The 11,433-nt window shown below is 60.7% G+C and overlaps 6 protein-coding genes across 6 annotated transcripts, besides 18 other annotated features; all 6 read right to left on the bottom strand.

Moving 5' to 3' along the window:
* Window positions 1-20: a microsatellite.
* A 1-nt stretch (window position 21) lies between these two features.
* Window positions 22-58: a microsatellite.
* Window positions 59-614: 556 nt separating this feature from the next.
* Window positions 615-2,291, bottom strand: Tco025E_05553 (uncharacterized protein; the record flags this gene model as incomplete). The annotated part of the gene is made up of 1 exon (XM_029372447.1): window positions 615-2,291. One exon carries the CDS (start codon window positions 2,289-2,291, stop codon window positions 615-617), a length of 1,677 nt encoding a protein of 558 aa, XP_029227424.1.
* Window positions 2,292-2,303: 12 nt separating this feature from the next.
* Window positions 2,304-2,340: a microsatellite.
* A 37-nt stretch (window positions 2,341-2,377) lies between these two features.
* Window positions 2,378-2,396: a microsatellite.
* Window positions 2,397-2,626: 230 nt separating this feature from the next.
* Window positions 2,627-2,665: a microsatellite.
* Window positions 2,666-2,690: a microsatellite.
* Window positions 2,691-2,714: 24 nt separating this feature from the next.
* Window positions 2,715-2,749: a microsatellite.
* Window positions 2,750-2,757: a microsatellite.
* Window positions 2,758-2,992: 235 nt separating this feature from the next.
* Window positions 2,993-3,016: a microsatellite.
* Window positions 3,017-3,259: 243 nt separating this feature from the next.
* Window positions 3,260-3,294: a microsatellite.
* Window positions 3,295-3,467: 173 nt separating this feature from the next.
* Tco025E_05554 (19S proteasome regulatory subunit) lies at window positions 3,468-4,910 on the bottom strand (the record flags this gene model as incomplete). Its single annotated transcript, XM_029372448.1, has 1 exon — window positions 3,468-4,910. The coding sequence occupies one exon, from the start codon at window positions 4,908-4,910 to the stop codon at window positions 3,468-3,470; it is 1,443 nt and encodes a 480-aa protein (XP_029227425.1).
* A 213-nt stretch (window positions 4,911-5,123) lies between these two features.
* Window positions 5,124-5,176: a microsatellite.
* A 57-nt stretch (window positions 5,177-5,233) lies between these two features.
* Window positions 5,234-5,269: a microsatellite.
* A 343-nt stretch (window positions 5,270-5,612) lies between these two features.
* Window positions 5,613-5,662: a microsatellite.
* Window positions 5,663-5,746: 84 nt separating this feature from the next.
* On the bottom strand, window positions 5,747-8,257 carry Tco025E_05555 (uncharacterized protein; the record flags this gene model as incomplete). The annotated part of the gene is made up of 1 exon (XM_029372449.1): window positions 5,747-8,257. The coding sequence occupies one exon, from the start codon at window positions 8,255-8,257 to the stop codon at window positions 5,747-5,749; it is 2,511 nt and encodes an 836-aa protein (XP_029227426.1).
* Window positions 8,258-8,268: 11 nt separating this feature from the next.
* Window positions 8,269-8,294: a microsatellite.
* A 722-nt stretch (window positions 8,295-9,016) lies between these two features.
* Window positions 9,017-9,041: a microsatellite.
* A 126-nt stretch (window positions 9,042-9,167) lies between these two features.
* Window positions 9,168-9,234: a microsatellite.
* A 164-nt stretch (window positions 9,235-9,398) lies between these two features.
* On the bottom strand, window positions 9,399-9,716 carry Tco025E_05556 (ATPase subunit 9; the record flags this gene model as incomplete). The annotated part of the gene is made up of 1 exon (XM_029372450.1): window positions 9,399-9,716. One exon carries the CDS (start codon window positions 9,714-9,716, stop codon window positions 9,399-9,401), a length of 318 nt encoding a protein of 105 aa, XP_029227427.1.
* A 312-nt stretch (window positions 9,717-10,028) lies between these two features.
* Window positions 10,029-10,056: a microsatellite.
* Window positions 10,057-10,135: 79 nt separating this feature from the next.
* Tco025E_05557 (uncharacterized protein) lies at window positions 10,136-10,483 on the bottom strand (the record flags this gene model as incomplete). Its single annotated transcript, XM_029372451.1, has 1 exon — window positions 10,136-10,483. One exon carries the CDS (start codon window positions 10,481-10,483, stop codon window positions 10,136-10,138), a length of 348 nt encoding a protein of 115 aa, XP_029227428.1.
* A 106-nt stretch (window positions 10,484-10,589) lies between these two features.
* Window positions 10,590-10,655: a microsatellite.
* A 352-nt stretch (window positions 10,656-11,007) lies between these two features.
* Tco025E_05558 (ribosomal protein L36) lies at window positions 11,008-11,352 on the bottom strand (the record flags this gene model as incomplete). Its single annotated transcript, XM_029372452.1, has 1 exon — window positions 11,008-11,352. The coding sequence occupies one exon, from the start codon at window positions 11,350-11,352 to the stop codon at window positions 11,008-11,010; it is 345 nt and encodes a 114-aa protein (XP_029227429.1).
* Between the last annotated feature and the right edge of the window lie 81 nt (window positions 11,353-11,433).

Raw genomic sequence — 11,433 nt, forward strand, 5'->3', positions numbered from 1 at the left:
CTCTCTCTCTCTCTCTCTCTTTGTGTGTGTGTGAGTGTGTGTGTGTGTATGCGTGTGTCCCTCTCAAAACCAGGCTTATCTTACTCCTATTGTCTCGTCAATGGAATCGTGTTTTTCTTTGGCGTTTTTTGTTTTGTTATTCTTCTTCTTTCCGGTTAATCGTGTAAGGAAATACCCCCGTTCTGAATGGCATGTTTTTGCTCTTCTTTTTGCGTATTTGATGGTTTTTTATTATTATTTCACTTCATTGAGCGCCGCCCACCTCTTCTATAAGAACTCGTCGCTTGGCGGCTCAGGAGGCTCGCCCTTCCCGCACGCACCCAAGGACACACTGAGAGGCAGACACCAACAGGGGTGGCGATGGATTTTCCCCTTGGATTTGCTTACTTTTATCGTTGAGTTCTTTTGTTTTTCGCACGTGTGCGTTTCATTTCTCAGCACCTGCTTGAACCCACTGAATTCCGCTCCTTACTCTTTTCTTCTTATATTATATTTCGTCTTTTCTTTCTTCCTTCTCGCTTTGTCTCACGCCTTCAGCCACCGCGGCCGTTCACTGCGGACGGCTGGCGGTGCTCCCCTCATCGCCGGTGCAGACGCCCCCCCCCCTCCCTCCGCTAACTATTGGCGCCCTTCACTGCTGCGTGCCTGCTGACATGGTGGTGGCCGTGGGGGTGGTGGCCGCCGCTGCCGCCCGCGCCCCGCACACCGCCGTTGCAATGGTTTTTCGCGCCGCTGCCGCCCATGTTATTCTTCGCGACATTGCCGCAGCTGGGGGCGCCCAGGATGTTGTTGGCAACATTGTTGTTGGTGTTGTTGCTGTTGCTGGATGCGTTGGTTTGGTTGGCCTTCGAACGCACGTCGTAGATGCGCAGCGCGCGGGCCACCGGCTGCGGCCCTGCGTGTGACTGTCCCCCCTGCAGCAGGGCACCAGCGGAAATGGGCGACTCCCCGCCACTCTGCCCACCTGCCGTGAGCCCAGGAAAAAGCATGCGGCAACCAACTGCCGCGTTGCTCGTGGCGTTGTTGGCGGTAACTTTGCTGTCCGCCGTCAATTTCCCTGCGGCAAACATCGGCGGTGACGCACTACCGCATGCAATCGACGAGGCCCCACTTCCGCCGTACATCAACGGACTCTTGTGCGGAGCCACGCTCTGGGAGTCACCCCAGGACTGCGGCAGAAACGCATGTCGCTGCTGCTCGCAGATGACGCGAAACTCCTCGTCTGTGACTTCGCCCACGGCGAGCTGAGTCGCGGCGTAGCACGTGTCGCCGACGGTGACGGTGCGCGTTGCAGGCGTCACGGTGGACAACACCGTCATAACGTGCGACGGGGGCTGCAGCCGCAGCTCGCACTCGCGGCAGATGTGTATGTTGTTGCAGTCCTCTAAGTAGCGGCAACGGTGGGAAAGATGAAGGCGACAAATAAGCTTGGCAGGGAGATCCAAGACCAACTCCCGATCATCATCGGTGTCGTCGGTGGCGGACTTTCCAAGGCTTTTATCGGCCTCCCCCGCGAGGTCCCCGGTATCTGCTGACCGGCTGTTGCTTCCCTCCTTTGCGGAGGTCTGGGAATGCTGCCGCCTCTTCGGCGGAGGCACACTGTGGGCCATGAAGCGCAGCAGCCCCACCGTCTGTGCCACGCGATCGGTAGAGATCAAGTCGCTTGCGTCATTATCATTGTCACCGTTCGTGTTAGCGTTATTGCTGCCGGTGTTGTTCACGACGCGAATATATTTAAAGCGGCTTGTCAGGACAGAAGTGTCGTGCGGATCGTCGTGTAGTCGACAGCAGGTCGGCGCATGGAGCGCCTCATGGCGCAGCTGCGGAATGGCGCAGGGAAGCACATGCGCCTGCCTGCACCACTGGTGGCGGCAACGCCCTTCCAAAAACGAGATGCAAAGGGAAGGCACAGTCCCTGTGGTCGCTGTGGCCTGGGTGGGCACAAGCTGCGAGAGTGGCACACGCAACTTGCGTGTAAGTGGGTCGAGCACCCAGATCCACTTCTCATACTCAGTAGTCGGCTCGCCACTATCCTTGCGTGCATGCGCATCCGCATCGCCGCTGCCGTTGTTGTTCATGGGGATATTGTTGTTAGCACAGTTGCTCTCCAATTGGCCGCCGTGAATGGACGCCTTGCCTGAGCTGCTCGTTGAGTTGGGCATAAAAAAGCTGCTGCCGCTATTGTTGTCGCTGGCGTGCAGGGCGGCGCCTTGGCCGTCGGCGGCGGCGTTCCATCCTGCTCGGGGCTCACTAGCACCGGAGAGCATGTAACTTAGCTCCGGCATAATCATGTCTCTGTTTCCTTGTTGTTGTTATTGTTGTTGTTGTGTTTTTGATGTTTATTAGTCAAGCCTCCTTTCGCCTCTATTAGTGTGTCGCTGCGGCTGCTGCTGCTGTCGGTGCGCGTGGAGGAGGAGGAGATAGAGAGAGAAAACTGTCGACGCCGCTTTACGTTTTTTTCTTGTTGTTGTTTTTTTGTTAGTGCGCTCTATTGCCGCCGTTTCCCTCCCTGTTGCCTTCTCGTGCCTCTGCCGCCGGCCGCCGTCCCCGGTTCGAATGACAACGCCGCGTACCCCACCCGCGAAGGCCTCGCCCGGTTGTCTCGTCTGCTTTATTTTATGCGGTCCTTTTTGTCCTCCTCCTTTTTTTTTCGTCTTCTTCTTTTGTGGTGGTGGTGGTGGTGGTGGTGGCCGCTGCTGTTGTGCGTTGACCCCTTCTTTTTTCTTTTTCTTTTTTCGTTTTTCTTCTTCGTCTCTTTGGATTCGCTTCGGCTGTCGCTAGAGCCCCTGCGGCCCACCCACACACGCACACGGACGCAGGGAGCGAAAAGGGGCGGGGAGGGAGAAGCCGAAGGGAGCAAAAAAAAAAAAGGGACGCCGCGTGTCAATTGGGCCCGCCACTCCCGCCACTCGCTGTTTGTTTTTGTTCGTTTGTTTTTTCGGCGCCGGCCCGCAAGCAAACAGGCATGCGCGGAGTCAACACGTACACACACAGAGAGAGAGAGAAAGAAAGAAAGGCAAAAACACAAGTCGGTGGGGACACCGTAAAAAAAAAAAAGACAAAAGACGCAACTTGCATGCAGCGAAGCCTCCGCGGGGTTGGCGCAGCGCCCCTCCCTCCCCCCGCCATTTACATGAGACCAGCGGCAGAGACGCAGCAGTGAACGCCGCTTGACCGCGTCGCTTGTTTGTGTGCTCGACTTCGATCGTTGCGTGTGCGTCTCTGTGCCTCCTCCCCTTGCCCGTTGCTTGTCGCTCCTTTTTCGTTTACTTTTTTTTTTCCTCTCTTCTTTTCCTCTGTCGCGTTCCCTCCGTCAAGGCGCCTTCTGCGCGTTTTACCCGCCCAGTCCCTCCGTCTTTTGCCCGCTTGCGGGCCTGCGTTTGGGGGGGGGGAGCAGGAGGTACAGGGGGAGGCCAACGTGCACGGACGCAGGCCGCCACCGCCGTTCTCCAGAAAACGCGCAGGGCCTACAACGTCACCGCCTGCTGCGCCCGCGCAGCCGAAATGTTGTGCAGCATCCGCTCCTTCACGATGAGGTGTGAGGCCTTGTCCAGCAGCGCCACGCTGCGCTCCACCGCCTCGTTCCAGCCGTTGATGACCTCCGTCGCGTTCTTTTTGGCCTCAAAGACCACCTGCCCGTCCACGCGGTCCATCTTGGCGTAGAGGGACTTGGAGGCCACCATCATCATGAGGAACTCCTCCGTGTGCTCCGGGGTAAGGCCGACCAGCTGGGCGAGGCGGTCGAGGCGCAGGCGGCGGTAAAAGCGGGAGACGACGAGCAGGTCGTGCTCGCTGCAGCGGCTTCGTAGCAACAACTGACGGTCCTCGTGCCCCGCAAGCTCCGGGTGATTATCGCAGAGCGTCTCCACCTCGCCGGCCACCCTCTCGCGGATCAGCTCAATGCTGGTAAACCGCTGCAGTAGGTACTGCAACTGCGGGACGTCCTCCAGTTGCTTCTGCAGCGACGTCGCGATGCCCTGAATGGCGGCGTTGCGTTCGGCAAACTTCGTGGCGGGCGAAAAGGCAGTGCACTCCGCGAGGTCCTCCAGCGCCTTGGGGGCGGCGTGCTCGGCGATGAGGTAGTTGACCGCCATGCTGCTGAGGGCCGCGAGCTTGGCGGCCTCCGCGGTCTCCGTGAGGTACGTCTCGTACCAGCAACGCGCCACGTTAAAGTAAGACTGCCGCTGCGCGTAGTACCGACGCATGAGTGCAAAATATGTCAATTTGGCATCCTGCGACTCTGGACGCGCCAACGCCCTGTGGTTAATACGGCGCGAGACGAGCGGTGTGTGCTCGTAGTCCTCCAACTCCAGACAGAGCCGGATAAGCCGATTCAGCGCCTCCAGCTTCTCTACACGTGGCATGTTGGTGATGGTTTCAACATGCAGACCACTCAGCAAGTCACACGCCGCACGCTTCTGCCCCTCGCTCTCCATAAGTCTTGCCAGGTCAATGGCAAAGCGGGCGTGCTCGAGCTCCACGTGAATCTTGCTGTCGGTCAGGTGCACGACCCGCTCCAGCACCTCCCTGCGGCGCTCCTTCGACAGGGAGCCGTCGGAGAGCATCACAGCGCACTCCGCAATCATTGCACTTTGCGTCAGCTTTGTTTGGCCACGCTTGCGCATAAGCGTCTCAAGCACGTCCAACATTTTGGCATAGTCGCCCTGCACGCGGTACACGCGGATCACCTCCACTGCGAGCCGCTGGGTGGAAGGCGCATCCCCGCCGAGGCGGGCAACCTTCTCAAGGCTCAGTAGCTCGTCGACGAGCTCGTGCAGGCCCTTGTTGGTGCTGCGCAGTAGCACAGGGATGGTGGTGGCGTTGACCCTCTCGAGGAGGGTCGTGACGGCCTCGCTGTGGTCCTCCACCTGCTTGAAGCTTGCCCCTCTCCACTCGTCTACGTCCGCCATTCCCTCTGCTTATTCTTGGGAGGGAGGCAAATGTGTGTATATGTGCGTATATATTACGAATTAGGCCTGTGTGTCGCTACGCGCTTGCCTCTGCGACGCCGTCAACGTGGCGTTTCCTCCTCGTTGCACCGGCCGCCTTCCCGCAGGGTGTTTGCGTCCGACTGTGCGCTGCCTTTGCCCACCCCCCTACTCCTCCTGCTCTTCTCTCGTGAGTTTTGCTTTTTCTTTCCTCTTTTCTTTTTTGTCTCCTGTTGCTGTTGCTGTTGTTCGCGTGCTTCTCGTTGTGTGTGAAGAGAGCCACTGGGCAGCATTCAACAGGGCAGGAGAAGAGAAAGAGAGAGAGAGAGCGAGCGAAAGAGGAAAGGCAGGGAAGCTTCGCCCATAGTAGACGAGGAAAGGCGTGGGTGTGGTGGCCCCACGCACGCCGTGGACAATCACACACACATACACGTCTATGCAGAAAAAGGCGTCTCGCGTTCCTTTCGCTTGTTTTTCTTTTAGTTTAATTGGCGTCCGTCGACGACGTTTTTGTCTTTTTTTTTCTTTATTTTCCTCGTGCGTGTGTGAATGGGGTGTTAACCGGAAGTAGCTTGAAAGGGTCCCTTTAAGATTGAAGAAGCAGCAGTTTGTGCCGCCTCACGCAGCCCCCCACTCCCCGCCGCCAGGGCAAAGCGGGAGAGAAGTGCTACGCTTCTTTCAATGTTGTTTTCCTTCCTCTTTTTTTTTTTTTGCCTCCTTCTTCTTTTTCTTCTCTCGCTGCGTTGCCTTTGCCTCCAGTTGCCCCCTGCGGGAAAGCAAGGACTGCCGCGTTTCCGCCCCGTCCTCGTGGGGCGCGTTTAGCGGGCGGCGGCGGGGTGCAGCAGGGCGGACTCGTACTCCGTGAAGGCGGCGCTGGCGTGCGCCCGCCGTCCCAGCGGCATCCAATCCGGCAGCAGCGCAGGCGCCACCGCACTCTGCGGGTGTTGCGCCGCCTCCCCGCCCTCCCCGCCGCCGCCGACTGCGGCCTGCTGCTGCAGCAGGGGGGCAACGGCCTGGAGGTGCTGCAGGGCCCTCGCCACCACCGCGCTGTGCTCGCCGTGCCTCCGCAGTAAATGCTGCGTCCACGTGTTCGGGGCGTATTTGGTGCGCAGCGCACGCTCCACCCGCAACTCGGCTGGCGCGTTGAGAAACTCAGCCTCCGCCGCATCCGCCTCCTCGTCTGCGGTGGGGTCACTGCCGCTATGCGCCGCCCTGTGGTTCGCTGTCACGCCGCCAAGCACACGGTTCGCCAGCCGGCTGCGCACGACGCTCTCAAGCAGCAGCCGGCCACGGGCGGTGTTGTTTACTACCAAGTGGCCCGCCTCCCGTGAGGCCCGCAGCAGCAACGCGTTGACCGCCACGTCCTCCGGCGCGAGCAGCGCGCCCACCTGGCGGGCGAGTGTGATGATCTGCAGCGCCACGTCCGTCACGGCGGTGGCCGCTGCCCCATAGAAGAGACTTGGCGCCTCGCCCGGCTGCGTGGAGGCGCGGAGGGCATCGGCGACGCGGCCGAAGAGCAGCCGAAGGCCTTCCTGGCTGAACAGCCGAAGCGCCCGTCGGAGGTGCCGCGGGTTCCAGGCGACGGCGAACGGTGCGAGGCCCCCCACGGTGTTATTGGCCTCGTCGAGCAAACACCGCAGGCCGCGCGTGGCGTTATGCCACTGCTTCACCAGCCGCGTATGCACAAACGGGGCGGTCTCAATCGCCAGCACATTCACTGCAACGTTGCTGCTTTTTTCCCCTGCCGCCTTTCGCCGCGAAAGGGGCGCCGCTAACGCGTAGTGCAGGCGGATGGGCTCCCACTGCCCCCCAGACGGGGTGTGACTCAGCAAGGCCAGCCCACGCTGGAAGGCGGCGGCGGCGGCCGTGGCAGTCGCGTGGTGGTGGTGGTGGTGGTGGTGGTCGCCGTCGTCGTCGTCGTCATTGTTGTTGTCCTCCTCCTCATCCTCATTGTCACCGTCGGTGCCCTCCGCGCCAAGCGCCCCCGCCGCCGCGACGGTGGGGAGGGCGGTGGAGCACGGCTCTGGAAGGGAACGCCATGTTGCGTTGCGGAGCACCTCCTCCGGGTACGGCCCCTCCTGCAGCGGCAGCTCCGCATACTCCAGACAACTCCACCACGAGGACTCGCCGCCGCCCGTGGCGCTGCTCGTGGCCGCGTCGTGGCGCCTGCCAGCGTCCGCCGCACGATGCGGGCGGCTCACAAGCACAACGTGTGTCTCTTTTTCTGCACAATACATCGTCGCCAGCGGCACCTGCTGCGCCGCCATCCGCAGTGGTGCAAAGGGAATACAACTGAAGGGGCTCTCAGACGGCGCTGCTGAGGATGCTGGAGCTGTGGCGGTGGAGGGCGACTGCGAGGGCACAAGACACGTCATCTGAAGCGCAAAGGTCGTTCTTTTGTTAAACGCGAGCGTCAGGACGAGGATGTGCGGACCGGCAAACTCGGCCCGCTCCACCGTCGCCCCCGCAGGCAGTGAAATCGGCTGCGGCCTGCTCACCTTCATTGCGGCATTCGTGCCCACAAGCTTCATGACATGGCAGGTGGAGCCGCCCGCGGCAAACACGGCCGCGTGGCAGTTTTCGGACTCCGTGTCCTTCCCTACTGCGCCGGATAGCACCAAACTGCGGCTGCCGTCGCCGCGCGCCGCCGCCAGGCCTCCGTCGACGGTCACCTCCTCCTCCGTGACCTCCAGCTGCGGGGCAGTCGCCACCGTGACACGAATGAGCCGACCGGCGCCCGTCAGAAGCAGGCAGGACGTCGCCGAGAGGGCGCAAAGGCTGTGGAAGTCTTCGCCCGCAAACTTCATCCCGACAGGGTGGGCGCTTGCGAGGAAGGAGCGCCACTGACGGTTCTCGCGCTTCGCCACGCGGGGAACGTCCGCCTTGGAGGCGACGTAGAGCTCCTTCTTGCCGCCGCCCTCGACGATGAAGACGACGGTGTGAGCACTCAGACAACACACTTGGCACACGCGTCGCCCGTCGCCCAGTGCGTCCGCGCGGACAGCCCACTGCAGCGCCCAGGTGTCGCAGCGGAAGACGCCCACGGAGAAGAACAACGTCTGCGCGGAGGCGTCGGCGGCGTGCGAGAAACCGAGTGCCACGTGCTCGCCGGCCGGATTGGCGTTTTCGTCCTCGCCCGCCGTGGGCTCCCCGTGCGGCCTCTTCGACGTTGGGAAGGCGCTCCACGAGGTCAGCGGCGGCGGCGGCGGCGGCGCGACGCCGGTGGGATGCACCGCCTGAATCGTCGCCGGCGGGCGCCTCCCATGCAGGTCCAGAAACGACCCCCCGCAGGCCACACGGCCGGTGGGTGAGAACTGCACGACGAACATCCAACGGCCCCCTTCTCCCGCTGCTGCTGCTGCTGCTCCCCGCCCACGCAATGATAACAACACAATAAAAAGAGAGCGGCAAACTGAGAGGCGTGTGCGAGTGCCCGTGTCCTCAAGGAGCGGCGGGGGTTGCAGGAAATAAAATTTAAAAAAGGTGTGTGTGCGTGTGGCTTCTTCCCTACTTCCTTCTTTACTTCTTTCCTCGCCTCCTTCCTTTGCGGCGCCGCACACAGAGGCGTGCGCGGCAGGTCAACAGGACGGCGGGAGAAGCGAGGGAGCCGGAGACGTGGGGGCTGCAGCGAGGGGGGAAAGCGCGAGGGCGAGAGAGGCGGTGCCAAGTTCATCGCCTTCCTGGCAGAGAATGAAATAAACGCATGCGACGGCACACCGAGGACGAGCGGGGAAGCGAAACCAGCGAAGAACACCGAAAAGGAAACACAGAAAATATATATGTATATATATCAGAATCATATTGTCGGTATTCGTGCTCCTCCCGTCATCGCTAAGTGCGACCAGTCACGCACCGTCACAAATGCGGGCGGAAGAAAGAGGGGGCAGGCGGCCCCGGCAGAACGGCAGGCACGGCACTGGAAGAAACAGACGGTGGAAAGTATACAAGAACGACGTCAAACCGCCACGAGTGAAAAAAAAGGGGGGGGGCACGCAACCCGACAGCAACTTACTGCGTTTGGCGCCTCGCGCCTCGCCCACGTCCGATTGCTGCGGCGTTGATTTTTCATCCTTCTTCCCGTCGGCCCGCACACACACACACACACAAACGCACCGAATGGTGTCTTCGACCGGCCCCCGCTTGCCCCCACCGCCGCCTCCCTGCTTCCTTCCTTCCATTCCAGCTCTGGTGCCGCTTTATATTTTTTCCTTCTCTCTCACTGTCCCGCCCCCTTTGGTATTTCCTTTCCTTCCTTGCATTGTACTAATGTTTTCTTTTCTTTTCTCCTCTCTACCCATTTTTCTTTCCCGCCCCCGCCCCCCGCAACAATGTGCCCGTGGAGCTCGCACTCGCCCTCTCCACGCATTCGGCCCCCCACTTTGCGGCTCCACAACACACGAGTGACTACACATTATATATGTATATATCGTGCCTGCCCCTATGCACCCGTAACACGCGTCCCCCGGCGCTCTACGAGAAGAGCATCAGGAAGGCAAGCATGAGGGCAAAGAGACCGATAGCCTCCGTCAGAGCGAAGCCGAGAATGGCGTAGTTGAACAGCATCTTCGTCAGGTTCGGCTGGCGCGCACAGGCGACGAGCAGGTTGCCAAAGATGGTGCCGATGCCGAGCCCGACACCCGCGAGCGCGATGGCGGCGAGGCCGGTGCCGACGTAGTGCAGCCCCTGCACAGAAATGGCTACCGTCGACGCCCTACGCACCACCAGCGCGGATGGAGACGCGGCAAAGGCACGACGAGCGACAGGCTGAAGAGCGAGGCGGCGCAGCATCTTTTCACGTTTCAGTTAGTAAATATATGTGGGGTTGTTGTGTAGGAAACCGTGGCCTCTTCGACCTTTCTAGTAGATTCGCAGCAGCTGGTGTAGGGAAGGAAGGAACACAGAACGCACGCGGCGGTGGCGCAGGGAAACGCAAGGTTGGCGCCGGTGAGGCGCCCAGCTGTTGGCAGAAAGAGAGGGAAGAAAGAAGTCAAGGAAAAAAAAAATTTCTTCGTCAGCCAAGGAGGGAGCACCGCGCACACCCACTCACTCACTCCCCTCTCCCTCTCACACACACAAGCGTGCGAGTCCAAGGGGCGTATTTGTGTGTATTTCTGTGTGTGTGTGTGTGCATGCGTCAGCCCTCAGCTTCGTTCGTGCACAACTAGTCCAAAGGCCGCTGTGCCATCCACTACTTGTGCGTCACCGCCCTACTGGGGGCCGGCATCCTCGCCCTCACCTACTGCGGGCGCGCCGCGGCTTGCTCTATTCACCACCTCCGCCGTCCAGACGGCGTCCGCGACCACATCGTGGCCGAACACGTAGCGCATGTCCACGTACGACTTGCCGAGGCCGACGCCGCCGCCAAACGCCGTCACCGCGATGCGCGGCCCGACGCTGCGAAACACAACGAGCGAAAACGCGGCGCCGCCGAGGAACCCTAAGCCACACACCCTGAGGGTGTTGTCAATGGCGTACCGCCACTTCTCCGCCTCCGTGAGGGACTCGCGCGGGAGCAGCACCTTCTCCCCCGCCAGCGTCGAGACGCGCGTCGTCATTGGCTGGGGGCCGAAAAGTTTCTTCAGTCCACGCCCTTCTGCCCCGCTCGCCCCCTGCACTACTGCCCCCTCGCTAACGGCTCCACTCAGCTAGCGGACAGTCTGCTTCTTTTTTATTGTTTTTTTTCTTTCTTTTTTCTTCGGTTACTATTATTTTGGTTTGTTTGTGTTTATTTTCCTTCCTCGCCGATAGAGTGCGTTTCCCTCTGCTTTCCCCCCTCGTTTGTTTCCTCTTCCTCCGCCTCGTTTCCTCCCCCCTCCCGCTGCGAAGCCTATCGCTTAGTGAAGGGCAAAGCTCCAGCGGAGAAGCGGCGCATAAATTTTCACAGAAAGCGGCAGCAACGGCGGCTTCCGAATAGGAAAAAAAAAAAACGGGTGCCGGGCGTCACATAACGCCCCGCAGGCCAAAACAGGAATGATAAAAGGAAAAAGAAAAAAAAGAGTGAAAATGCACACACCCACGCACGCATAGACGCAGAACTGTCAAGCGCGGCCAAGAGCGCTCTCGGCCGCCTCCGCCCGCTCTACTTCTTCTTCGTCTGGTGACGGAGGGCCTCCTCCATCTTGGCGCGCCGCTTCTTGGCGGCCTTGAAGTTGCCAAGGCGCTTCTTGCAGAACTTGAGGGCACGCTTGTCCTTGCCGACGCGCAGCAGCTCCTGCACGCGCTTCTCCATGGGCGAGAGGCCGACGAGGTCCGTGATGATCGCCTTCACCGCGCGCAGCTTCTTGTGCGGAAGGGCGTAGCGGTCGTTCGAGGACGGGGCGCGGGCGCGGCGGGTGGTCTTGTGGCCCTTGTTGAAGCCGGCGATGATGCCCGTCCGCGGCGCGGGGGCCTCTGCCTTGGGAGCCTCTTTCTTCACGGCGGGCATGCTCTTTCTCTTGCGCAGGGGCGTGTTCGGCGCCGCAGCACAGTGCAGACGGGCGGGTGTGTGTGCAGGACACAGGTAAAA

This window comes from Trypanosoma conorhini, assembly GCF_003719485.1.
Source record: "Trypanosoma conorhini strain 025E chromosome Unknown Tco_14.4_contig_00330, whole genome shotgun sequence".
Taxonomy (NCBI): Eukaryota; Euglenozoa; class Kinetoplastea; order Trypanosomatida; family Trypanosomatidae; genus Trypanosoma; species Trypanosoma conorhini.